Source organism: Arctopsyche grandis, chromosome 1 (assembly GCF_051622035.1).
Source record: "Arctopsyche grandis isolate Sample6627 chromosome 1, ASM5162203v2, whole genome shotgun sequence".
NCBI classification, from domain to species: domain Eukaryota; kingdom Metazoa; phylum Arthropoda; class Insecta; order Trichoptera; family Hydropsychidae; genus Arctopsyche; species Arctopsyche grandis.
The window spans coordinates 17,026,746-17,054,056 of NC_135355.1; the positions used below are offsets into that span (position 1 = coordinate 17,026,746).

At 30.5% G+C, this 27,311-nt stretch overlaps 7 protein-coding genes across 7 annotated transcripts; all 7 read right to left on the bottom strand.

Annotated features, from left to right (window-relative positions):
- Positions 1 to 14: 14 nt before the first annotated feature.
- On the bottom strand, positions 15 to 635 carry LOC143916981 (lipase member H-like). The gene is made up of 3 exons (XM_077438336.1): positions 626 to 635; positions 165 to 507; positions 15 to 81 (listed from the first exon to the last, which is right to left on the bottom strand). The coding sequence occupies exons 1-3, from the start codon at positions 633 to 635 to the stop codon at positions 15 to 17; spliced, it is 420 nt and encodes a 139-aa protein (XP_077294462.1).
- A 3,261-nt stretch (positions 636 to 3,896) lies between these two features.
- On the bottom strand, positions 3,897 to 5,674 carry LOC143913991 (pancreatic triacylglycerol lipase-like). Its single transcript, XM_077434055.1, has 6 exons — positions 5,584 to 5,674; positions 5,388 to 5,457; positions 5,111 to 5,250; positions 4,779 to 5,024; positions 4,104 to 4,443; positions 3,897 to 4,030 (listed from the first exon to the last, which is right to left on the bottom strand). Exons 1-6 carry the CDS (start codon positions 5,660 to 5,662, stop codon positions 3,976 to 3,978), a joined length of 930 nt encoding a protein of 309 aa, XP_077290181.1. The 5' UTR covers positions 5,663 to 5,674; the 3' UTR covers positions 3,897 to 3,975.
- Positions 5,675 to 6,103: 429 nt separating this feature from the next.
- Positions 6,104 to 9,975, bottom strand: LOC143916989 (pancreatic lipase-related protein 2-like). The gene is made up of 6 exons (XM_077438346.1): positions 9,873 to 9,975; positions 7,367 to 7,436; positions 7,146 to 7,285; positions 6,646 to 6,891; positions 6,236 to 6,575; positions 6,104 to 6,158 (listed from the first exon to the last, which is right to left on the bottom strand). Exons 1-6 carry the CDS (start codon positions 9,973 to 9,975, stop codon positions 6,104 to 6,106), a joined length of 954 nt encoding a protein of 317 aa, XP_077294472.1.
- A 314-nt stretch (positions 9,976 to 10,289) lies between these two features.
- Positions 10,290 to 11,805, bottom strand: LOC143911248 (pancreatic lipase-related protein 2-like). Its single transcript, XM_077430106.1, has 6 exons — positions 11,637 to 11,805; positions 11,490 to 11,559; positions 11,230 to 11,378; positions 10,904 to 11,149; positions 10,491 to 10,830; positions 10,290 to 10,411 (listed from the first exon to the last, which is right to left on the bottom strand). Exons 1-6 carry the CDS (start codon positions 11,674 to 11,676, stop codon positions 10,357 to 10,359), a joined length of 900 nt encoding a protein of 299 aa, XP_077286232.1. The 5' UTR covers positions 11,677 to 11,805; the 3' UTR covers positions 10,290 to 10,356.
- Positions 11,806 to 12,117: 312 nt separating this feature from the next.
- LOC143911171 (pancreatic lipase-related protein 2-like) lies at positions 12,118 to 15,006 on the bottom strand. Its single transcript, XM_077429979.1, has 6 exons — positions 14,903 to 15,006; positions 14,720 to 14,834; positions 14,437 to 14,585; positions 14,124 to 14,369; positions 12,681 to 13,011; positions 12,118 to 12,565 (listed from the first exon to the last, which is right to left on the bottom strand). The coding sequence occupies exons 1-6, from the start codon at positions 14,991 to 14,993 to the stop codon at positions 12,511 to 12,513; spliced, it is 987 nt and encodes a 328-aa protein (XP_077286105.1). The 5' UTR covers positions 14,994 to 15,006; the 3' UTR covers positions 12,118 to 12,510.
- A 3,816-nt stretch (positions 15,007 to 18,822) lies between these two features.
- Positions 18,823 to 20,256, bottom strand: LOC143916369 (pancreatic lipase-related protein 2-like). The gene is made up of 6 exons (XM_077437433.1): positions 20,171 to 20,256; positions 20,025 to 20,094; positions 19,765 to 19,913; positions 19,439 to 19,684; positions 19,027 to 19,366; positions 18,823 to 18,947 (listed from the first exon to the last, which is right to left on the bottom strand). The coding sequence occupies exons 1-6, from the start codon at positions 20,208 to 20,210 to the stop codon at positions 18,893 to 18,895; spliced, it is 900 nt and encodes a 299-aa protein (XP_077293559.1). The 5' UTR covers positions 20,211 to 20,256; the 3' UTR covers positions 18,823 to 18,892.
- A 389-nt stretch (positions 20,257 to 20,645) lies between these two features.
- Positions 20,646 to 24,865, bottom strand: LOC143910608 (pancreatic lipase-related protein 2-like). Its single transcript, XM_077429155.1, has 6 exons — positions 24,775 to 24,865; positions 24,595 to 24,709; positions 24,314 to 24,462; positions 24,001 to 24,246; positions 21,194 to 21,524; positions 20,646 to 21,080 (listed from the first exon to the last, which is right to left on the bottom strand). The coding sequence occupies exons 1-6, from the start codon at positions 24,863 to 24,865 to the stop codon at positions 21,026 to 21,028; spliced, it is 987 nt and encodes a 328-aa protein (XP_077285281.1). The 3' UTR covers positions 20,646 to 21,025.
- Between the last annotated feature and the right edge of the window lie 2,446 nt (positions 24,866 to 27,311).

Sequence of the window (27,311 nt, forward strand, 5' to 3'; positions counted from 1 at the left end):
TTACATATATTAATTTATTGAGTATTGGTTAACTTATAATATGGTCGATTGGCATTTGTTGTCAAGTGATAAACTCCTGATCTGAAATGAAAATTATTCGGTTTTTTATGAAAATTATTGTACGATATTCATATTTGAATTTATTGAAATAAAATGCGGCCAACATATTTTTGGGAAAAGCTCCTCCCATGTAAGATGTGCCAATATTTGAGCAGTTTCCAGCAAAAATCTCTTCATGGTTTTTACATTTTGTAGCAACGAAATACTCATTGCCTACCGAGTTCAAGAAGTAATATATTGATTTGGCATGTGAACAATGACCTTCTACGTCATTTTTACAACCAGGCATCAGTACACCACCATTAGGATAGAAATCTGATGTTCCCAAAGGAAGCTTTAAGCCACGAACACCAGCACTTGTATGTATAATTTCCACATATTTTCCATCATTGGCATTAATAACGTCAGAGCGATTCTTCCAACTATCAAGTCCAATTGGATCACAAGCTATAAATAAGTAACAAAAAAAAAAAAAACAATTACCATAATAATCCCATTACAGTAAATATTGTTTATGACTGAAGATTTACCAGTGATGTATGCTACTTTTCCTTTTTTACACAACCTTCCTGCATAGCCTGCAACGTGACTTCCTAAACTGATGCCGATTAGGTGAATATCTTCATATGAAATATTATATGTTGATAACCAGTCAATGAATTGTGCAATCACACGTCCAACTTCGGGCACATAGTCAGAAGCCTCTAACCATGTGCCTTGAGTTCCCTTTGTCCAGTCGACAGTTATTATATTTACGTTGTACGAATTTAGAAAAGCTGTTTAAAAAAAAAAAGAAATCTAATATATAATTTTGAAAGAGACTGTATATACGTGTGTTTGTTTGGGTCGTAGAATCCACGAGGTTCAATTTAATAAAAAAAACAAATGAATATTGAAATAAATTTAAATAAAATAAAACTTTTACTATTAGATTGGCCATATTTTAGTGGTTTATATAACAAATACCGAGCGAAGCTGGGTAAAAACACTAGTAATATGTAATTATTAAAATATTTTAAAAAAGACCACGACCGAGTAATATTTTGTGAATTTAAAAGTTTAAAAAAAGTCCTTAGTAACATTTATGAAATTTATACAGAGCGTTTATATTGTCCATATGTAACTATACATATACCTATGTATGTATATGTAAATGCTTGTTATGAGGTGTTTAATAGAAATATTGTCAGATATATTTTTAAAGAAATTAGATATATTTATAATATAAATTATTAATATAGCTAAATATAAGATTTTCGAAAAACATTATTTTTTGCCAAATGTATTAAATATAAGAAATCGAGTTTTCTAATGAAATGAATTTTTATTATAATCAAAATTCAGTATGCACACGCACACACACACACACACACACACACGCACGCACGCACGCACACACACGCACACACACACACACGTTAACATCGTAGAATCATCAATCAGGTAATTGAAATTACATGCATTTAAACTAATGCTATAGATTTAATATTTTATTTCATTATCATACCTTGAACAACAATGAGTGCTTCTGATATTGTTGTGTGACCATGAATGAATATTTTCAATGGCTTGTCAAAAAGAAAATTTGAAGACAGCAAACTTGTTGAATTTTGAATTTTTATTTTTCCAAAACGTAAGCGGTTTTTTCTAATTAAAAAAAATTCGTTATAAATTGAATTCAATTTTTTGATTATAATTCAATACATATGTATGTTTATTTAAAACCTAGTATAGAGATTGAAAGATACATCATTAACAGCATTGAAAGTTGTACACGATATTGTATGTAAGGTTACTGAAATCAAATTAGATTTATAGAATTTATTTAAATTAACGATAATTATAAGTAGATTATTCAATTTGATATTACCATAAATAAGCGCCAAATTTATTAACTTATTAGAAAAAAGCATAGTATGCATGTATGTATATACATATGTAGGTACAACAAATCTGTATGAGCAACTGAGTGTGAATGTTAATAATCAATAGTGATAAAGGTGCACACGAATATATTAGCTTCATTAATGATACCTTTGTAATGTTGCGGTTGATAACAATATAATTACTTTAAAATACCAATGTTTTGATTGCCAAGAATATTAGGGTAATTGTTTTTATATAGTAAAGGTTTGTAATCTCTATACTAAAACAGGTACCTCAAATGACACTTTATAAAGGCACTTTGTGATACAAGGTAATCAAAATTTGGAAGGTAATCAGAATTTTGGTTTGAAAAATTGTATTTTTTAATTAAAACTTTTATAATTAAAACTCCCTTCAATATACTACATATATTTTTAGATTAATAAATAATGATAATAAATATCAATATTTATAAGATATTAATATTTTTTTTATTTATTTAAATAATGTTCAAATTTTATGCTATATTTTTACTAAATTATTTAACAATCTAATAAATTAATAATGATATATTTATTATAAGTATTAATATGTTATGTTTATTTATGTGAATAAATAAATAATTTATTAATATTTATATAAACTTTATTTTATTTGTATATATTATTAATAAAAGTAATAATGGCCTCGACAAGTTTCACGGACTGAATGTTGAGATATGTCCATTTCAAATTAAAAGCATGATGTTCTATTTTAATATTGTATTTCGTTACGTTTATCGTTTACTAGAAAATATTCAAAGCTCAAAGACAGGGGTTCCTAACCTTATTGCGGTTTTGGGCGCATTTTTGGGAGCTTTAGAAGCAAGGTGAAGAGCGCCTGCTGGATTTTTAAAAATCCAGATTTAAGAAGTACACATTTATTTATTTTATCATTGTTTCTTGGACAGCTTTACATATACATATGTACATTCATTAAATTATTACTAAATTATTATAAATCGGAAGATTATGAAGTTTTTTACATTTAATTATAAAAAAAATACCATTCAGTTGGATATAAAAGATGAAATGTGCAAAATAAAAAGTTATAAAATTAAGTAAAGAATAATACAATATATACATATTTTCAAAATAACAAAGTACATTTAGTGCAATCTTTGACATTGCATTTCACTTACTGACTTTTCAAAGTTAGGAATAAAATGCAATGATGATAATCCCAAACGTAAACAATTATCAAGGTTGGTATTGATATATAGAGATCTGGTTTTTGATATTACTATGTTCATGGTGGAAATGAAAGATTCGCACATCGGAGTCTGAGTCGAATCATAAGATAAGGCTGGAGTCGGAGTCGGTAAATTTTGATCCAACTCCACAGCCCTGCTACAAAGGCTTTATGTATATATTCTGTGTGATGAAGGATTTGTTCGAATATTGTTCTCAGAGGATTATTTTCAGAACGACATCCATGATATGTTCAAAGGATAATATTTTTTGCTTCTTGATAAATAATACAATGATAATTCATAAAGACTGTGAAGGATTCATCTCTCTTGCATTGGGAAATGAATCCATTATTGCAAAGTTATTAAAAATATCTTCGCCTTTTGCATTGCTAGTAACTAATAGTTCTTCTTTTACACTAAAATCACTTAATACCATCCTTATCCATACTACTAAACTTATTCGTAAAATAGCATAAATTGTTATACAAGTGGGTTTTCAATAAATAATATTATTAAAAAATGCAATAGGATTCAATTTGAGCTTTTTTCGTTATTTAATATTTTGCAGTGGGCCATGAAAATAGCTCCTTGAGCGCGGGCACACAGGACGGGATTAAGATATAAATGAAATTATGTTTGTACATTATTTTAAATATAAGAAATAAAAATATGACAGAAATGGATTTTTTCGGTATAATTGAGTTATTATGTGTGTACAATAAAAGTTAAAAAAAAACATTATGGTTAATTAATATATATTTTTAATCAAAAAGTGTTACAATACATAATGATGCACACAGGTAGTATTATATAAAATGTTAACCTTGATAGTATGGTTGCTCAGCATTTGTGGTCAAATAATAAACTCCAGTACTGAAAAAAGTAGAATAATAAATAAATAAAATGGATTAAAAAATGCTTAGAATTATCTAGAATTATCACTAACAGGTTTTTGGGAAAAGCTCCACCCATATATGATGTATCAATATTTGCACAGTTGCCAGAAATCATCTCGTCATAACTGTTGCATTTGTTAGAAACGAATCTCTTATGATCAATTGAGTCCAACAAATAATCAACGGATCTCATGTGAGAGCAAAGTTGATTGAAATCATCAGAGCATCCGGGCATTTTTGTTCCACTATTTGGGTAGAAGTCGGCTGTTCCAGTGGGGTAAATCAATCCGTGGTAATCGGTGTTAGTATGGATGACTTCAACGTATACAGCATCACCAGCGTTGACCCTATCAGGATTGTCATCCCAGAATTTTCTTGACGGATCACAAGCTGCAATTAAATTCGGTGAATATTTAATTAAGTAAGCTGTCATATTTTAAAGTGGCGGAAGTCCAATTTTCAGTTGCAAAAACACTATTTCTGCTTGACTTAATTCACAAATTGTTATAACTTATTTTATTTCGATATGTCCAGAATATCGGAAAAGCAGAATAAATGTATTACACATCAGCAGTATTTATGGATATTGTAAAACGCAAAACATTATATTAATTAATGTTTTGCGAGATATTTCTCGATATGAAGAAAAATACGCCAATTTCAAATATAACGTCATAAATATTATTTGTATGATATAATGTGTATAATGAATAGCCTATTCATACCTGTAAGATATGGTATTTTTCCTCTTTGGCAGCTTCTACCAGCCCAACCTACTACATGGGTACCCAAACTTACACCAATTAGATGAACGTTATCAAACTTAAATCCAAGAGTGGATAGCCAATCGATGTAGCTGGCTACAAACTTTCCAACGAGTGGGGCATTTGCTACGACTCCTTCTTCGGGGCCACTGGTACCTTTAGTCCAGTCGATAAGTATTACATTTACATCAGACCATTTTAAGAAAGCTAAAAATGAAACATGGACATTTGTACTAAATAATTTAAAACTGAGAAAAGGTTGAAAAACATTTAGAATGAATTCTTAAATATACCTTCAACAACATTTGGGGAATTAGCCATGTTGGTCCACCCATGAGAAAATATTATCAAACGCTTATCCATTTGGAAGTTTGACGCAGACAAATTTTCCAAGTCTCCATTTTTTAGAGGTTGTGAAACGGTAGGATTTTTTCTATGTAAATAATAGATAAAAATAATAAAATAATTATACAATATTGAAAATTCGTAATCATTAAAAATAGCCATTTTTTATTAATAAATATATGAATAAAACATTAAAAAAATAAACTATTAATAATCTTTTATTACCTCGAAAATAGGTTCAATCCAACATCGGTAATCGGATTAAATTTGGTAGGATGACAATCTATATATTGCACTAAAATTGAAAAATACGCAATGAATATATTTGTAGCATTGAAAAATAAATTATGATTAGTAAATTAATAATATTGTATGAGTATACATATGAATATGTACATACATATGTATATATGTAACTTACCACTAATTAGCACAGCGATCAAAATGAAGGCGTAAGTCATTTTGAATAATACTTTGTATGTATATATTCTAAGCAACATTCACGGTATGATAGGTGTGAGTTGAAAATTCTTTTTATATACACTCTGAACTACCATTATCTATAAAATTATCATTTTTTTTATGTAATGTGTGGGAAAACTACAACGTACATAAAATTTCCTTATTATATTTGATCATTTGATAATCATACAGAAGATAATCATTTAAATTGAAGTGCTCGGATAAGATTGTCTTTGAACAGATTACATTTTTATTTGTTCTAAATTTTTTTGGAAAATTTCATTACATCACGAATTTAAAAGTTATCAATATATGTATAATTCTAAATAATAACAGGAAAATAAATGGGAGGTTTTATTAATGTTTTGTTTAAAAATGAAAAAAAAATTAGTACTATAAATTTATTACATATAATACAATGTATTAGTATTACAATAATGTGTATATATGTATGTACATATGTATTACCATTTATATTATTAGCCTTTGTAGAAAGGTTTTTTTGCATTTGTTGTTAAGTAATAAATCCCAGAACTGTAACAAAAATTAATATAGTTATTATTAATGATTTATGTATGTAACATATACATATAATATATGTATGTATGTACATATTTTTAGGATAAGCTCCTCCTAAGTATGATTCGTCCAAATTCGAGCATATTTTGGTGAGTATTTCCTCGTAATTTGCGCATTTCATGGAAACGAATTTTTTGTGATCGATTGAATCCAAATAATACAAAAGAGACACTGCATGCGAGCAACTATCTGAAGTTATGCTTCTGCAACCAGGCATTGATGAACCGAAATTTGGATAAAAATCCGCAGTACCAATTGGATGCGCTATTCCGTGACGACCTGCATTTGTATGGATCACTTCCACATACTTGGCATCATCAGCTCTCAGCTGTTCAGGAGTATCTTCGAATAAGTCCCTAATAGGATCACAAGCTGGAAAAGTTATCAAAATAGTTAATAACTTATTATATGAGGTTTTATATTATATTTTTCGTTTCGAAACCTGTTATGTAAGAAATTTTTCCTTTGTGACAGTTCCTTCCGGCTATGCCAGCTACGTGGCAACCCATACTAACTGCCATTATGTGGACATTATCATGGGGTACTCCTTGGGTTGATAACCAATCGATAAATTCTCCCAAATATTTTCCAACTATTGGCACACGAGGTACAGCCCCTTCCAAACCTTCACAAGATCCTTTGGACCAATCTACAATTATGACATTCACTTCATCCCAATCTAAAAATGCTGAAATATAATAAAATTTAGTAATATAATTTGATCCTAGGCAAGTTTGAAATTATTGAACTCGAATAATGTACATATTACATATGAAGGGCTCAGTGCAAGATAGTGTTAACCATCATTTTTGGCCAAATTTTCCTAAATATGCCATCCTATGTAAAATGATTAATTAAAAAAAAAAAAATTTCAGGAAAATTTGAACCAAAAAGATGGTTGGCACTATCTTGCCCCGAGCCCTTCATATATACTAATTATACTTTTCACTACTAATGCCGTCTCTGGCATTGTTGTCCAACCGTGGCAATAGAATTTCACTGGTTTATCCATTTTGAAATTTGATGTTAGTAACGTGCTATTGTTGTATGTTTCAAGAACTTGACCCTTTTTGGGATTTTTTCTGAAATGTTGGTATGAAGCGTTAGAGGCATAATAACTCATTTCAATAATCAATTAGAGTGTTTATGGATAAAAATGAAACCTTGTATATAGTCTTAAAGCCAATTCAGCTTTTACATTATATACTTCAGGACATGCTAAAATGAAAGACACTGAACAAAAAGGTTATACTTAATTTATAAAGCTTATAACATATATAATTATAAGATAAAAAATAGCTTGAAAAAATATGATATGTTTACCGGTTATTGTAAGAAAAAAAAACAAGTCTAAAGTGGCACGTAGTTCTGACATTTTATCATAAAATATAATAATAGATTCAATGCTTAGGTCTTGTTAGCGTAAGAACGAAAATAATAGTGATCGATACATATGTAAACGTCATATCCATTAGTTCAAATGATAAATATAAATCGTACAGAGCGTTAACAAAAATTGGTTTATAATGAATTGTTATGTTAATTAAAGGAATTTTTTTGTCATAAATGTTTTGTATCTATATTGATATTATAATAGGGCCCTAGCGGATCCAGAAAATGGTCAAGGGGGGGGCCATTTTGAAATTGAAATTGGCCAAATTGAACATCGTATATAACAAAAGGCCAATTGCGAGCGTGCGTGCCCACGTGCGCGCGTGCGTGTGTACGAAATGGATGCGGTGCATCCGATCTAAAATCGCCAGACAAATTGAACGACAGATTAGCGGACGGCTGCTTTAAATGCAATTCTCGTCTTCTCGAATGATAGATTGCACATCAGATGACGGGTAACCTTTCGATGTGCACAGATGCAATTATTAAAATGGTAATTATTAAAATTGAGTTGGATCTTTCGGGCGAGTTTAATAAGGCAAGATTCGATAAGTTCCGAATCGAAAAAATATTGTGAAAACTATGTAACAGTGTTAGTGTCTAAAAGTATTAACAGTGGGAAAAAATCCCAAGTGAAAATACGTACTTTTGACTTTTGATTTGAACTGGACGACTACTTAGAGAGATTTGAAAGCTGAAAAGTACTACAAATGAAAGATACAATACCCGACTACAGATTCCAATATTCATTTTGAACAGGAAATTGACAGATTGTGAGAAACCGACCGAACAACACGAAGATCGCGTGATTTAAAAAACACATATATCTCAGAATCTCGAGCCAATCAACATTTTTTATTACCAGATTCGTGTTCACTGGGCATAGATCTATAAGAAAAGTCATATCTAGTTTCTGAACCATTTTTCGTGTCGAACAGTGTAATTAATCATGTCACTTTTTAGTATTTACTATATAGTATTTTTGTGGGTATTTGTATTTTTGGAGATATTTCGAACATCATTTATACCAGCGGTTTCCAACCCATTTTCGCGTACCACTTGGTGGTACGCGAAAAAAAATCAGTAATGGCGGACATCCAGGAATGAATGATTTACAATCATAAAAATAGAAATATTTTTTATATAATAAATAAACATTATCTTAATTAGTCATCGTCGACGTCAATATGCGCAGTTGATGATGATCGAAAACCTGGCAATTGATACGTTTTCCATTTTGGAGTGCATTTTTGAATTTGAAGAACAACTCGATAATTATCTTTAATGTTGCAGATAAAATTGAAAGTATGATTAGAAAATTATATTTAGATATTATAGATTTTTGAATCTATGTACATATGTATCGAAAAATGGTCAAACTGAAGTATTTGAAACATTACATAATTTCTTATCTGAAAACAAGAATAGTATATATCGGGATATACGTGAAAAAATAATTGAACATGAGATGAAATCATATTTTACGCAGTGCTTCCCCAAGCCTTAAGAAGCAAACAATTGGATTTCAAACCCCTTTGACAATGAACATTTAAAGACAGCTACCCAGGAAAGGGAGAACTTGATTGAACTTTCAAATAATAGCATTTTAAAGCTGAATTTAAAATAAATAAGGTTATTAATTTTTTGGTTTGGTATTAGTAAAGAATATGAACAGCTTTTTGACATAGAGCTTATTAACGATAAATTGTTTTTATTAAAACCATATATTAATAATAGAAATATGACAAAATAGTAGATAATTATATTAAACTTTGCGCATATTACAAATGTGACTCCGCAAATAACTTTTTTTCCTTAAAATTTCTTAGCAAAACTGATCTACATATTACGTGTATCCTGTCTTCACATTCCTTACCATGCAAATACTATATATAATAATTACTCTTGCAAAAACAAATTTCATGAAATACAATCATTTTTTTTTTATTTGGTGGTACAATTTAACGTTATGTACACCAAGTGGTACGCGAGTCAAAAAAGGTTGAGAAACGCTGATCTAGAGTAAAAGTACTACTTACGATTCAAAAAGTATTAGGGTATGAAATTGACTGATTTGTCTTAATTGGTCGTGATTTAATTTTTCACTTTTTAGTATTTCATGTTACTTTTTAGTATTTACTGTATAGTATTTTTGTGGGTATTTGTATTTTTGGAGATATTTCGAACATCATTTATACTATCATTAAATGCTAACTTCACAATTTTTTGTTTTTTGTTTGTCTTAAAATTTTTTTTCTCCTAAACTAAAAAATAAACTGGAACTTTGAATGGCAGGTACGTTGACTCTCATAAAATCGTAAATTAAAGTCTCATTGTATTCAACTTGATCACTTCTGAATTTTGATTTTTTAAAAAGCATTCCGTGTTTCGAACAAAAATTAGATATCTTACATATATACATATGTACATGTCCATGTACATATGTATGTATATTCCTCAAATGCATATATGGATAGTCATGGATACACAATACTTCTAAATGAAATCATCAATATACAATCTGTGTAGTACAAAGATATTTATGTTTTACATTGAATTTTAAATATATTATAATTTTCAACACGACTCTAAGAAATGGAAGTTTGTATGTATAATATGTGCTCATTTCTTATAATAACTATGATCATTTTTAGTATAGATTCATTAAGAATGAGAAAGAAAAAATAGATTCATTAAGTTAAATTTCATACAGTTTTTTATTTTCTTTCAAAAATATACATAATGTAATTAATATCACAGATTAGCCTTGATAGTAAGGCTTTTCAGCATTTGTTGTCAAATAATATACTCCAGATCTAAAAATAATCACGAAAATTAATATGTACATGGACATGGATAAAAAAAAGTATTTATAAAATTAAAACACTTGCTTACATATTTTTAGGAGAAGCTCCACCCATGTAAGAGGTTCCAATATTTGCACAGTTTCCACGATCAATTTCATCATAGTTATTGCATTTCATGGCGACAAATCGTTGATTGTCAATAGAATCAACTAAATATTCCATGGCCCTTCCATGAGAACAGAACTGTCCCACATCATTTTCACAACCAGGCATAGTTTTTCCTCCATTTGGATAAAAATCAGCTGTTCCAGTAGGATAGACTAAGCCGTGGGAAGCAGTATTTGAATGGATAATTTCAACATATTTGGCATCACCAGCATTAACCTTATCGGGATTATTATCCCAAAATCTCTTAGATGGATCACAAGCTAAAAAAAAAATTATTATAAATAAATATAGCAATAAATTTAATTTTATGTAATTAACTTATGAATTAATTACCTGTGAGATAACCAACTTTTCCATTCTCAACGCTTTTGCCAATCCAACCAGCAACATGACTACCTAAGCTGACACCAACCAAATGTACATCGTCAAGTTTGAGTCCAAGTGTTGACAACCAGTCCAATAAACGGGCTGCAAACTTTCCTATAGGTGCAGCCCTCGCTACCACATCCTCTTCAGGTCCGGACGTACCTTTGCTCCAATCTACTACTATAACGTTGACGTCTGATGAAGCCAACGAAGCTAAAATAGTGTACATTTAATATTGTTGAATAGACCATTCGTAAAAAGCAATATTACCCGATAAAAAGTTTTAAAATTACCTGCGACCAATTCTGGAGCATTTACTAAATTTGGCATGTCAGACCATCCATGAGAAAACATTGTCAAAGGTTTGTCCAGTTGGAAATTTGAAGCTTGTAATGTTTCCAAGTTTCCATTTTCAAGTTCTTGGAATACTAATGGATTTTTCCTATTATAGGTGTAATAAAATAAAACATAAGTATTGAATGTATATATACATATGTAAAATAAGAGTGATACTTTGTATTGCTACATATGTACATATGTATGTATTTGTTACCTTGTAAATAATTTGAGAACAACATCTGTTGCTGGATCAAATTTCAGTGGGTTACACTCTATATATTGAACTGTAAATATAAAATTTGTTTCAATGAATAAAAAAAGTAAATCATCGTATATTAAAAAAAAAGTAAAAATCATTTACCACTTGCTATGAGTACAATCAAAAGTAAAGGAAGACCCATTTTTAATGTGCGTTCAAACTCGAATTTGATTGAGAATTAATGATATGAGCTGTGGATAATTTTTTGATACTTATATACATGTACATATCTCTTATCTACAATATGATGACTGAGTGGGTATGTTCACAACACTTGGGAAAATTTACATGTTTTCCAATATCGGATAGATCAATTACGACATACTACTGATGTAAATTCCGATGTGGATTCCCCCCATCAGTTGATAATATTTATCTATAAATTTTAATTATAAATGGGAAAAGAGATATGAGATAAATGTATACGTGTGATATTCAATACACTATTTAAATATTATGTATATATGTATATATGTATAGCATCAAATTGATACCAGTTTTGGTTGTGTCATGGGAAATTTGATTATAAATCGGATAGAGTTTAATGATTATACTTGAATTGATCAATAATAATAACACGGATAACGTTTTAAGACACAAATTAATTGATTTATATTTTTTGATAATTATTGTTCTTCAAAATTTGAATAACTAATAATCATCAATTATAAGGCGGCTAAACATAAAATATAAATAATCTGTATAAAGATAATAAATAACATCTACATTGTTATCGTTTTAAATTTTATTAAAATACAATATATGTACCTATATTGTTCTACATACATTCATGTACATGTACATAATACACATTAGACACTATTGTAGGTGGCGAATTAAAAAAAAATTCTTATTATTAAAGTACAAACGTTTTAAATTACAAACACTAAATATATTCATTAATATTCTGTGAACATGGCAAATACATATAATGGAATTCTTTTCTAATTTAAAAAAGTTGTCTCGTTTTTATTTCTTATCCTTGGGAATATGGAGAAAATGCGTTTGTAGTCAAGTAAAAAAGTCCGACTCTGTAATATATAAAAAAAACCCAGATATACATATGTCATAATATTGATAATATTCATACATAATTTAGCAAAATTTAATTTTATAGATATAGTTATAAATGTATAGTCATTTTACTGTTTTTTCGGGTTAATGCCTCCCATGTGCAGTTGGCTCAAATTGGAACAACGCATCTCAAGTATTTCGTCAAAATTAGCACATTGATTTGCTGTAAATCCACCATTCTCAATAGAGTCTGCAAAATAGTCGTAAGCTCTGCTGTGCGAGTCTCCATCGACAACCGTGCCCGGCATAAGATATCCACCATTTGGATAGAAGTCGTTGTGCCCAATGGAGAAATTCAATCCAAAATGTCTAGAATTTGTGTGGATGATTTCAACATATTTTCCGTCTTGTTTGTCCAGTCTTTCTGAACTGTGTTTCCAATATGTTTTAGCCGGGTCTAAACCTAATTATACAAAAAATATAATCTTCACATACTTAAATGTAAATATAGGTGCATATTTTTTGTAGGAAATTTTAACACGTTCAATTATTTAATAGTTTAATAATCTTTAATTATGTTGCCAACCGGATTTATAAGATATGTTAAAAAATCAATAATTTTCAATTGATATGTAGTAAGTTTTGATTTTTGATTATAAAATATCATTTACATAGGAAGATACTTTTATCTTTAATAATATTGTTCCACATAACAATGTGTTATCAATAGTGTTGGTTATTGGATAAGCATTCGCGTATTAAAAATATATAAATATGTATAATCAATAATAAAATATTATAACATAAGCAAAGTAAAAATATAGTTTTTTCTCTATATAGTCCCTGGCAACTGATCACCAAGTTTGTCATCGCTCAATACAACGCTATACTTTTTTAGGAATCGCACTAGTCACTCAATCAATAATAAAAATCATCGTGACCAGAACAAACGCCGGTAAGGTAACCGAATCTCACTGATTGTGTCACTTGATGGCTCGGGAAACCGGTGAGTTTCCCGGTGTGGCATGCTCCATACAACTGCATACATTTGATTGGTTGAGCAACAAAGACACTCACCAAGTTGCTCACAAGTCACCAGTTGTGGCCAGGCTCTTGGCCACCTCTTTTTGTAATGTAGTTAGTTTAGAAAAGAAGCCCAGGAGCTTACACACGTTTTGATATTCAAAATAAATTTTAAAGTACATCTTGCAAACGAATAGTGGTGTTGTTTTTGCATTTTGATGAAAAAACTGCCGAGGATTGGGTCTTGAACGGTGATACCGAATACCGTCATGTTATATGTACATACACAAATTTATGTATGACCTATATAAATATAAATTTATATAAGTGAATTAAATAAGTAAAATCAAAATCTGTACGTGTACAGTAATACATATACTATCTTGTCGATAATCTTTTGAAGTGACTATTTTTTATTTACCTATGTACGTACATACGATTTACTATATAATAGTATAATATTAATAGAAGATGTATTGTTTTTAAAAATTTCTGCCTTTTTAAAATAAATAGGTAAATAAAAATTGTCTAACAGTGTGGTAACAAGCAAACCTGTTATATATGGGATTTTTCCTCTTTTCAAATGCTTGGCAGCTGAGCTAGCCACATGAGCTCCCGCACTGTAGCCAATCACGTGAAACTTATCGATCATAACTCCATTTTCAATTAACCAATCTATAAAAGTGGAAACTTGTTTTCCAACAGATGGAATGGCGAGAACAACGTCCTCGTAAGGACCAGCAGCATCCATGCCCCAATCCACTGATATAACATTGACATCGTGAAATTTGAGGAATGCTGAAAAATAAACGTTTCATTAAATAATCATCAAACGTTTTATTATTGTTTATTTATGTTTTCAGACCATCTTTGACGCGAATATTCATTTGTGACCACGCGTTTCCTACCCATCCGTGGATTATAATTTTCACAGGTTTATCTTTACGAAAAAAAGACGATTCCAATACTTGTACGTCTCCGTGTGGTATAAGTTGGTAGCTGTCAATGTTTTCTCTAAAAAAATATCCATTAAAATACAAATATCTAATCTTATTACTCATATTGCGCAACATTAGTTCATATTAGTAAAATTAATCGATACACGAATCAATTAGAACGAGTGAGATAATTTTATTTTTTATATTTACCTAGTGGCGAGATAATAGGAAATATTTTTAGGAACGATGGTATCATTCGCCATCACGTAAAACGGGTCCGAATCTTCTGTGTCCGACTCTTTCGTGTCCGACTTCACATTGTTCACTATTAAGATGATGATATATGAATTGTGAAAGCGAGTATGTAAAATGTTTGCAATATAATTTAACAACCTGCGAGAATGAAGAGGCTTATTGTGAACACGTGAATTTTGGTAGAGAGTTGCATTTTGATGCGTCTGTATCTCGTGGCGAACTCGTACATACTGGATTGCTCATTAATATTCATTTGTTTATATAATACTATACATATATACTAGTATCTGCATATGTATATTTCATGACCGAAAAAAAACCTCTTAAAGCTGTCGATATAATAACTGTTCATTTTTTTCATAATCAAATAGTTCTTTGTCTCTTGGTCTATGACAGATATTAATTTTAATCACTGGCAAAGTAAGGAAGGGGGGAAGTGGGGGCGGACCGGTGATTGGATTCTAGGCCGTTGTTTTATTTTGTTTGGTTTTAGACGGGACCAACAGTTCAACTCGAGCTGTTTTCCATTTTGTTAAATTTTCAATATCATCAATATGTATTAATTGCCGACTTCAAAATACGCCAATTTCAAATATAACGACTCAAATATTATTTGTATGATATAATGTGTATAATAAATAAACTATTCATACCTGTAAGATATGGTATTTTTCTTCTTTGGCAGCTTCTACCAGCCCAACCTACTACATGGGTAACCAAACTTACACCAATTAGATGAACGTTATAAAATTTTAATCCAAGGATAGCCAATCGATGAAGCTGGCTACAAACTTTTCAACGAGTGGGGCATTTGCTACGACTCCTTCTTCTGGGCCACTACCTTAAGTCCAGTCATTTTTTACATATATTAATTATTTATTTTATATGTGTTATACTCATATACACACTATATTATAACTAATGTTGTGCCCGTTGAAATTTCAACGGGTGGTTTCAGAAACAAATTGATACATGATTTAAAATAAAGTTACAATACGTGTAGTAATAATTAATCGAGACCCGGAACTGAAACATTAATCCGGATCTGGAGCTGAAAAAATAAACTGGATCCGGTACTGAAAATGGAGGCCGTATTTGGAATTGAAAAAGGAATTTGGATCCGGAATTGAATCAGGAATCCGGATCCGGAACTGAAAATGAAACCGGGATCCGGAACTAAAACATGAATCCGGATCCGGAATTGAAGCAAAAATTGGGAACTGGAACTGAAACAGGAATCCGGATCCGGAATTGAAAAAAGAATCCGGATCCAGAACTGAAAAATAAATCCGAAACTGGAATTGGAAAACTAATCGAAATCGTATTTGAAATCGAATATAACAATAAGTAATAATACATCTTGGCATTCTTTAATTTGTTTTTTTTAAATCTCCATACTGGTTGACGCGTCCGGCACAAACATACATACATCGCGTCCGTTTTTATGAATATTATTTCTTAAGAAATTATAAGTTCTTAAGAAAAGATTAGAGTAGAGTGAATAACCAGAGAAGAATCAATGGAAATAGAAAAGAGAGTATTATTATGAATATTGATTATATAATATATTATCAATATAATTAAAAACATATGCAACAAATTTTATTTGAAATTACAATATAAATTCTAATTCTCATTTTTTTGCCGTTGCGAATAGATTCCATTTCCATATTCCATTTCCCAATGAATATGTAATGTAATGGGGGCGAAGCAGGCCGGAGCGACGTTCCAGCACTTTTTTTCTAAGCCGGAACGCGCTCCGTTACTTTTCTAAATTTGAATTTGAACTGGCAAAATCCGGAAGAGCAAGCAGAATTTTTCAAAGACAGAGGCACACGAGAACAAATTTTAAATATACGACAAACACGTTCTCACATACCGGCTATGAGAGCATTTTCGATACAAATTGAGCGCAAATATAGGCAAATATAGTTCTACTTCCAGTATGTTGGATTTTGTTGGAAATTTTGTATTACTTAAAATCACTATAATTATAATACACATTAAATATCAAGAAAATAAAATAATATTAAGTCAAAATAAAATAATATAAAGTCAAAATAAAATAATATGAAGTCAAAATAAAATAATGAAATATTATTTTAAAAAAAATACTGCTTCCTGTTTATGAATTCAAATCAAAATCTTATCAGCTCTAAGTTCGTATGTACATAAATAATACAAATATAAATTTTCAGCTTGATACATTCAGGGGTGTGGAAAGAATCGTGGTCACTACATTTTTGATTATTCTGAAGAAAAAATTCCACTTTCAGTTTATTAAATTTAGTGATTTTTTTTTTATTTTCATCACATTATACAATAAGAGTCATTTTATTTTCATCACATTATACAATAAGAGTATTTTCATCACATTATACAATATTTTCATCACATTATACATAAAGAAAAATCGAACAAGAATAAACTGCAACTTCCGGTTGACGGAGGCTTATCAAATTTTATATATAACTTGATATTAAGCTTAAATTTCTAGATATGATATTTCAGTACAATAAATTAAAAGGTTTCTGAGAAAAACATAAAAAACATCGATTCTCTAGAGCAGCGTTTCCCAACCTGTGGTACGCGTACCACTTGGTGGTACGCGAAAAAAAATCAGTAATGGCGGACATGCAGGAATGAATAATTTACAATCATAAAAATATACATATTTTTTATATCTAATATATAATTTCGAAAGAGACTTTGTAAGTTTGTATCTTTGTTTGGGAACTTCGAAAAAAAAAATTTCTATGACGACAATTCAATTGGTTGAATATTATATTTTTTTCGATTAAAATAAATTTAATAAAAAAACAAATGAATATTTACTATTAGATTCACCATTTTTAAGCTGTTTATATTACAAATATTGAGCGAAGCCGGGTAAAACAACTAGTAATTAATAAACATTATCTTAATTAGTTATCGTTGACGTCAATATGTACAGACGATGATCGAAAATCTTGCAATCGATACGTTCTCCTCAGATCCGGCATGGATTTTGGAGTGCATTTTTAAATTTACGCTCCAATAAATAACTTGAATTTGACACTTGAGAACAGTTCGATAATAATCTTTAATGTTGCAGATAAAATTGAAAGTACATATGATAAGAAAATTAGATTTTTGAAATTTATGTGTCGAAAATGATGAAACTTAAGTAAAATTTATTTTCCATAAAATTTCTTACCAAAACATATCTATATATTGCGTGTATCCTGTCTTCACATTCCTTACCATGCAAATACTATATATAATAATTACTCTTGCAAAAACAAATTTCATGAAATACAATCATTTTTTTTTTATTTGGTGGTACAATTTAACGTTATGTACACCAAGTGGTACGCGAGTCAAAAAAGGTTGAGAAACGCTGATCTAGAGTAAAAGTACTACTTACGATTCAAAAAGTATTAGGGTATGAAATTGACTGATTTGTCTTAATTGGTCGTGATTTAATTTTTCACTTTTTAGTATTTCATGTTACTTTTTAGTATTTACTGTATAGTATTTTTGTGGGTATTTGTATTTTTGGAGATATTTCGAACATCATTTATACTATCATTAAATGCTAACTTCACAATTTTTTGTTTTTTGTTTGTCTTAAACTTTTTTTTCTCCTAAACTAAAAAATAAACTGGAACTTTGAATGGCAGGTACGTTGACTCTCATAAAATCGTAAATTAAAGTCTCATTGTATTCAACTTGATCACTTCTGAATTTTGATTTTTTAAAAAGCATTCCGTGTTTCGAACAAAAATTAGATATCTTACATATATACATATGTACATGTCCATGTACATATGTATGTATATTCCTCAAATGCATATATGGATAGTCATGGATACACAATACTTCTAAATGAAATCATCAATATACAATCTGTGTAGTACAAAGATATTTATGTTTTACATTGAATTTTAAATATATTATAATTTTCAACACGACTCTAAGAAATGGAAGTTTGTATGTATAATATGTGCTCATTTCTTATAATAACTATGATCATTTTTAGTATAGATTCATTAAGAATGAGAAAGAAAAAATAGATTCATTAAGTTAAATTTCATACAGTTTTTTATTTTCTTTCAAAAATATACATAATGTAATTAATATCACAGATTAGCCTTGATAGTAAGGCTTTTCAGCATTTGTTGTCAAATAATATACTCCAGATCTAAAAATAATCACGAAAATTAATATGTACATGGACATGGATAAAAAAAAGTATTTATAAAATTAAAACACTTGCTTACATATTTTTAGGAGAAGCTCCACCCATGTAAGAGGTTCCAATATTTGCACAGTTTCCACGATCAATTTCATCATAGTTATTGCATTTCATGGCGACAAATCGTTGATTGTCAATAGAATCAACTAAATATTCCATGGCCCTTCCATGAGAACAGAACTGTCCCACATCATTTTCACAACCAGGCATAGTTTTTCCTCCATTTGGATAAAAATCAGCTGTTCCAGTAGGATAGACTAAGCCGTGGGAAGCAGTATTTGAATGGATAATTTCAACATATTTGGCATCACCAGCATTAACCTTATCGGGATTATTATCCCAAAATCTCTTAGATGGATCACAAGCTAAAAAAAAATTATTATAAATAAATATAGCAATAAATTTAATTTTATGTAATTAACTTATGAATTAATTACCTGTGAGATAACCAACTTTTCCATTCTCAACGCTTTTGCCAATCCAACCAGCAACATGACTACCTAAGCTGACACCAACCAAATGTACATCGTCAAGTTTGAGTCCAAGTGTTGACAACCAGTCCAATAAACGGGCTGCAAACTTTCCTATAGGTGCAGCCCTCGCTACCACATCCTCTTCAGGTCCGGACGTACCTTTGCTCCAATCTACTACTATAACGTTGACGTCTGATGAAGCCAACGAAGCTAAAATAGTGTACATTTAATATTGTTGAATAGACCATTCGTAAAAAGCAATATTACCCGATAAAAAGTTTTAAAATTACCTGCGACCAATTCTGGAGCATTTACTAAATTTGGCATGTCAGACCATCCATGAGAAAACATTGTCAAAGGTTTGTCCAGTTGGAAATTTGAAGCTTGTAATGTTTCCAAGTTTCCATTTTCAAGTTCTTGGAATACTAATGGATTTTTCCTATTATAGGTGAAATAAAATAAAACATAAGTATTGAATGTATATATACATATGTAAAATAAGAGTGATACTTTGTATTGCTACATATGTACATATGTATGTATTTGTTACCTTGTAAATAATTTGAGAACAACATCTGTTGCTGGATCAAATTTCAGTGGGTTACACTCTATATATTGAACTGTAAATATAAAATTTGTTTCAATGAATAAAAAAAGTAAATCATCGTATATTAAAAAAAAGTAAAAATCATTTACCACTTGCTATGAGTACAATTAAAAGTAAAGGAAGACCCATTTTTAATGTGCGTTCAAACTCGAATTTGATTGAGAATTAATGATATGAGCTGTGGATAATTTTTTGATACTTATATACATGTACATATCTCTTATCTACAATATGATGACTGAGTGGGTATGTTCACAACACTTGGGAAAATTTACATGTTTTCCAATATCGGATAGATCAATTACGACATACTACTGATGTAAATGCCGATGTGGATTCCCCCCATCAGTTGATAATATTTATCTATAAATTTTAATTATAAATGGGAAAAGAGATATGAGATAAATGTGTACGTGTGATATTCAATACACTATTTAAATATTATGTATATATGTATATATAGCATCAAATTGATACCAGTTTTGGTTGTGTCATGGGAAATTTGATTATAAATCGGATAGAGTTTAATGATTACTGAATTGATCAATAATAATAACACGGATAACGTTTTAAGATACAAATTAATTGATTTATATTTTTTGATAATTATTGTTCTTCAAAATTTGAATACCTAATAATCATCAATTATAAGGTGGCTAAACATAAAATATAAATAATCTGTATAAAGATAATAAATTACATCTACATAGTTATAGTTTTAAATTTTATTAAAACACAATATATGTACCTATATTGTTCTACATACATACATATGTACATGTACATAATACACATTAGACACTATTGTAGGTGGCGAATTAAAAAAAAAAATTCTTATTATTAAAGTACAAACGCTACATATATTCATTAATATTCTGTGAACATGGCAAATACATATAATGGAATTCTTTTCTAATTTAAAAAAGTTGTCTCGTTTTTATTTCTTATCCTTGGGAATATGGAGAAAATGCGTTTGTAGTCAAGTAAAAAAGTCCGACACTGTAATGTATAAAAAAAATAGATATACATATGTCATAATATTGATAATATTCATACATAATTTAGTAAAATTTTATTTTATAGATATAATTATAAATGTATAGCCATTTTACTGTTTTTTCGGGTTAATGCCTCCCATGTGCAGTTGGCTCAAATTGGAACAACGCATCTCAAGTATTTCGTCAAAATTAGCACATTGATTTGCTGTAAATCCACCATTCTCAATAGATTCTGCAAAATAGTCGTAAGCTCTGCTGTGCGAGTCCCCATCGAAAACCGTGCCCGGCATTAGATATCCACCATTTGGATAGAAGTCGTTGTGCCCAATGGAAAAATTCAATCCGGAATGTCTAGAATTTGTGTGGATGATTTCAACATATTTTCCGTCTTGTTTGTCCAGTCTTTCTGAACTGTGTTTCCAATATGTTTTAGCCGGGTCTAAACCTAATTATACAAAAAATATCAATCTTCACATAATTAAATGTAAAAATAGGTGCATATTTTTTGTAGGAAATTTTAACACGTTCAATTATTTAATAGTTTAATAATCTTTAATTATGTTGCCAACCGGATTTATAAGATATGTTAAAAAATCAGTAATTTTCAATTGATATGTAGTAAGTTTTGATTTTTGATTATAAAATATCATTTACATAGGAAGATACTTTTATCTTTAATAATATTGTTCCACATAACAATGTGTTATCAATAGTGTTGGTTATTGGATAAGCATTCGCGTATTAAAAATATATAAATATGTATAATCAATGCATATTTTTTTACGAAATTTTAACACGTTCAATTATTTAATAATCTTTAATTATGTTGCCAACCGGATTTATAAGATATGTTAAAAATCAGTGAAATTATCTCTCTTTTTGTCATACAGTCATGCTTAATGTGCGCGGGCAGCATAAGGAAGCAAAAAAAAATCTGTTCCTCTTGTTCCTCACTTGTAGTTTTACCGCATGTATATATATATATATATATATATATATATATATATATATATATATATATATATATATATATATTCCCAAAATTTTTGACATCATCCTTCACCGTTTGATTCTTGCGCAGTTTAAAAGATTATTGTGTGATGAGCAACATGGTTTTACACCCTGTCGTTCCACTACCACTAATCTCGCCTGCTTCACACATTTGATCATGTCTAAAGTTGACGTTGGTCAGCAAGTTGATGTAGCCTACTTTGACTTTCGTAAAGCCTTTGATCAAGTCAATAATGACGCTCTTTTGATCAGGTTAGCTGAAGTGGGTTTTTCAACGCGTCTTCTTAAACTCTTTGCTTCTTATCTTAGTGATAGGAAGCAATTTGTTAGATATGGTCTTTATGAATCTCCTTCATTTTTTACTCGATCTGGTGTTACTCAGGGGTCCACTTTAGGCCCATTACTATTTACAATTCTTATTAATAACCTCCCTAGAGTTTTATGTAATGCATCATGTCTCTTGTTTGCTGACGACGTTAAATTATTTTTTGCTGTCAAGGATGAGAGGCAAGCCTCTCTCCTTCAAGCTGATATTAACGCTGTCTTGGAGTTCAGTTCTAGTTTAGGCCTTAAACTTAATTTAAACAAATGTGCAATTATGAGCTATGGACGTGCACATTCGCTCTATTGTCACGGATATTCCATTAGATCCGTCTTGTTGAAGCGTGTGGAATCTATTGTCGATTTGGGTATCACTTTTGATCCTCAGCTCACCTTTCACAACCATATCAAAAAAGTCGCTGACGTTTCCTTTCGTCGACTTGGATTTGTTTTGAGATATGCAAGATTATTCTCCAATCCTTTGTCTTCTCGCTTGCTTTTCAATTCGCTTGTGAGAAGTAAGCTAGAGTATAATGCGATTGTGTGGAATCCGCATGAAGCAAATTACTCTCTGATGATTGAGAAAGTGCAAAAAGCATTTCTTCGTTTCCTATATAGGAAAGAATATGGGTATTACCCATATCTCTACCCCACTCCTTTCCTTTTGGGCATGCTTGGGTATAATTCCCTTGAACTTCGGAGAAACTTCTCATTAATTCGTTTCGTTCTCCTGCTCTTACGTGGTAATACGTCATGCCCGTTGTTGCTGGAGCAGTTGGGGCTTTATGTCCCTAATCACTATGTGCGTGGTAGACATCATCATTTGTTGGCTGTACCTCCTGCCCGCACAGTCCTTTTTCGAATGGCTCCTATTCCAAGAGCTATCCGACTTCTTAATGAAATCGTTGCTGCCGAGACTGAATGTGGTATTTTCCACCTTAGTGAGCGTAAATTGTCGGAAATTACTCTAACCCATTTATCTGGTAGTCTGCGCTCATCATTGTTTTCATGATTGATTGTGATTTATGAGTGAAATTTTGATTAACTCTCTTCCATTTGGGCCTACAGGGATGTTTTGTATTTGTAGTTTTTTCTTACATATTTATTGAAACTGGCTGTAGGTGCAAGGCATTCCTTATGCTATATTTTATTTGATATTTTTACTTTATCTGTTATTATTAAATGCTATTTTTTATGTATGTATGGATGTATTTATGTTTATGTTTAATTGTTATTTTGTTTTTTTTCTTTTTTGTGTTATATTTTTTGACCATTGTGGCGCTTTAGGAATTCCTGTTATGCCACAATGGTCTGTTTAAAATAAATAAATAAATATATATATATATATACATATATATATATATATATATATATATATATATATATATATATATATATATATATATATATATATATACATATATATATATATATATATATATATATATATATATATATACATATACATAGGATTTACTATATACATAATAGTATAATATTAATAGAAGATGTATTGTTTTTAAAAATTTCTGCCTTTTTAAAATAAATAGGTAAATAAAAATTGTCTAACAGTGTGGTAACAAGCAAACCTGTTATATATGGGATTTTTCCTCTTTTCAAATGCTTGGCAGCTGAGCTAGCCACATGAGCTCCCGCACTGTAGCCAATCACGTGAAACTTATCGATTATAACTCCATTTTCAATTAACCAATCTATAAAAGTTGAAACTTGTTTTCCAACTGATGGAATGGCGAGAACAACGTCCTCGTAAGGACCAGCAGCATCCATGCCCCAATCCACTGATATAACATTGACATCGTGAAATTTGAGGAATGCTGAAAAATAAACGTTTCATTAAATAATCATCAAACGTTTTATTATTGTTTATTTATGTTTTCAGACCATCTTTGACACGGATATTCATTTGTGACCACGCGTTTCCTGCCCATCCGTGGATTATAACTTTCACAGGTTTATCTTTACGAAAAAAAGACGATTCCAATACTTGTACGTCTCCGTGTGGTATAAGTTGGTAGCTGTCAATGTTTTCTCTAAAAAAATATCCATTAAAATACAAATATCTAATCTTATTACTCATATTGCGCAACATTAGTTCATTAGTAAAATTAATTGATACACGAATCAATTATAAGGCGTGAGATAATTTTGTTTTTCATATTTACCTAGTGGCGAGATAATAGGAAATATTTTTAGGAACGATGGTATAATTCGCCGTCACGTAAAACGGATCCGAATCTTCCGTGTCCAACTCTTTCGTGTCCGGCTTCACATTGTTCACTGTTAAGATGATATATGAATTGTGAAAGCGAGTATGTAAAATGTTTGCAATATAATTTAACAACCTGCGAGAATGAAGAGGCCTATTGTGAATACGTGAATTTTGGTAGAGAGTTGCATTTTGATGCGTCTGTATCTCGTGGCGAACTCGTACATACTGGATTGCTTATTAATATTCATTTGTTTATATAATATTATACATATATACTAGTATCTGCATATGTATATTTCATGACCGAAAAAAAAAACCTCTTAAAGTTGTAGACATAATAACTGTTCATTTTTTTCATAATCAAATAGTTCTTTAACTCTTGGTCTATGAAATATATTAATTTTAATCACTGGCAAAGCAAGGAAGGGGGCAAGTGGGGTCGGACCGGTGATTGGATTCCAGGCCGTTGTTTTATTTTGTTTGGGAGTCGTGGGAGATTGACCACCATTTGACCGAATAAAACTACTGTTTATTCGGATAACGCGATGAACTTCGTAGGAGCCAATCGAGAGCTCAAATGGGTATAATCAATTTTTATTTGAATAAAGATTTCAAGAAAGTCAATCTGTCCTCGCACAAATAGAATCGAAGTTCATTTGACCGCGATCGCCGCATATTGGCAGATTATGGGAATCCGCAGTAAAAATGATGAAATATCATTTAAAAATAGTATGGTTTTCGCCAATCGCACATTTGAGTCGTTGGCAACTCTCGCTGCGCAGGTTGAAGCGTGTTTGATTTCACGTCCTTTAACCGCTATTTCAAATGATCCTAATGACCTTCTTCCTTGACTCCCGGGCTCTTTTTAATCGGCCGACCTTTGTTAGCCATGCCCCAACCAAACAAACGTGACCTAACTAAACTGTCGATACAATATCTTCAGATTCAACAACTACAGCATCATTTTGGAAACGTTGGGCATCGGGATACTTATCATCATTATAATCCAGGAGCAAGTGGAAGAGAGTAAATCAAAATGCACGGGATCCCGGTGTTTTCTGGAACCGTGAATCCCGGTGCTGAAACTAGTCTGTATACCGGGATTACGGTGCTTGCAGAAATTATTTAAAAAATATTATTTTTACAAAAATAATATGGAAAAAAACATAAAACAATATTATATAATGAAAAATGGTGGGATGAGCAATGATAGTCATAGTCCATTTGTTTGCCACCCGTTTCGACGCCGGCTTGCCGTTTCCCAGAAATGGTATGAACGACCTGTCGCAGATATTTTGCTCAACCGCAATGATATTTAAAGCATATTTTAACTTTTTCTAGATCACATCTTATGAAATCGGACTGAAATTTCTTACTTGTAATAGAAATTATTAATATTATACCCCAATACTTTTTTCTAAACCGAAAATAATACTTTTAATTTAGAGAATCAAGGTTTTTTATGTTTTTCTAAGAAATCCTTTAATTTATTGAACTGAAATTTTACCAACTTATGTATAAAAGTTGGTAAGCATACGTCAACCAGAAGTGGCAGTGTACTCTTGTTCAATTTTTTCTTCCACTATTTTTTTTAGATCCCTTTAACATGTGTGCTCTTCACGTAAAAATTCAAGTATAATTATTGTATCAATGAAAAAAAATCACTAAATATAATAAACCGGAAGCGGGATTTTTTCCTCTTAGAAAAGTCAAAAATGTTGTCACAACGATTCTTTCCACGCCCTGAAAATATTTAGCTGAAAATTTATATTTGTATTATTTTTGTACTAACGGAGTTAAGGTTTTGGTCGGAATTCGTAAACCGGAATTAGAACATTAGTCTTGTGTAAGTTTTCCTACATTTGTGTTCAATTTGTATTGAAAATGCTCATAGCCGGTATGTGTGAAAGTGTATGTACATACATACATGTGTTAGATTATCGAATTTTGTTTTTTATCCTTCTTATATTCCTCAAATACATAGATAAAGTCGTAGGTTGGTCACATCCGAATTTTTTACATAAAGTAAATTTAATTGGAGTATTTTTATATTAGGTGGATTGTTTCGATGAATAATTACTAGACGGTACAAAATATTTGTAAAAAACGAATCAAAGCGATGTTTTTTTACTTTATTCAATTACATTTTCGGATGTGTTTTCTTTAATCTTAGAAATTTATGGATGCGAACCGAAAATTTAAAGAATGTAGCCAAACTCTCAAAATTAGAACGCCAATATGGGAGTATTTTTTGCGTTAAGCATCGGGAGAGTTTGCAAAATGCAATTGAACGTTTTTGAAATATGAAAACATGCAATTGAAGTTTTTTTCTTATACATGTGAAATCCCGGTGCTAGCACCGGGATCCCGGGATCGGAAATTCCCAGCACCGCAATCCCGATGCTGAAGTAACCTTCCGGGATTGGAAGCACTACCCACTACCAATCAGTGAAAGTGAAAATGAACCACTCCCCAGTGATAAATAGGGGGAGTAGGTATTTAGCGTGCAAACAAATTCAAAATAATTTCTGATAAATACATAGCCTCTGCAATAAACAATAAACGTGAAAATACATAACCTCTGCAATAAATAATAAACGCCAAGATAATAAGAATAACAATCGATCTGTCAAAACAATAATAAACAAACAACTGTCAAACTTGACATCT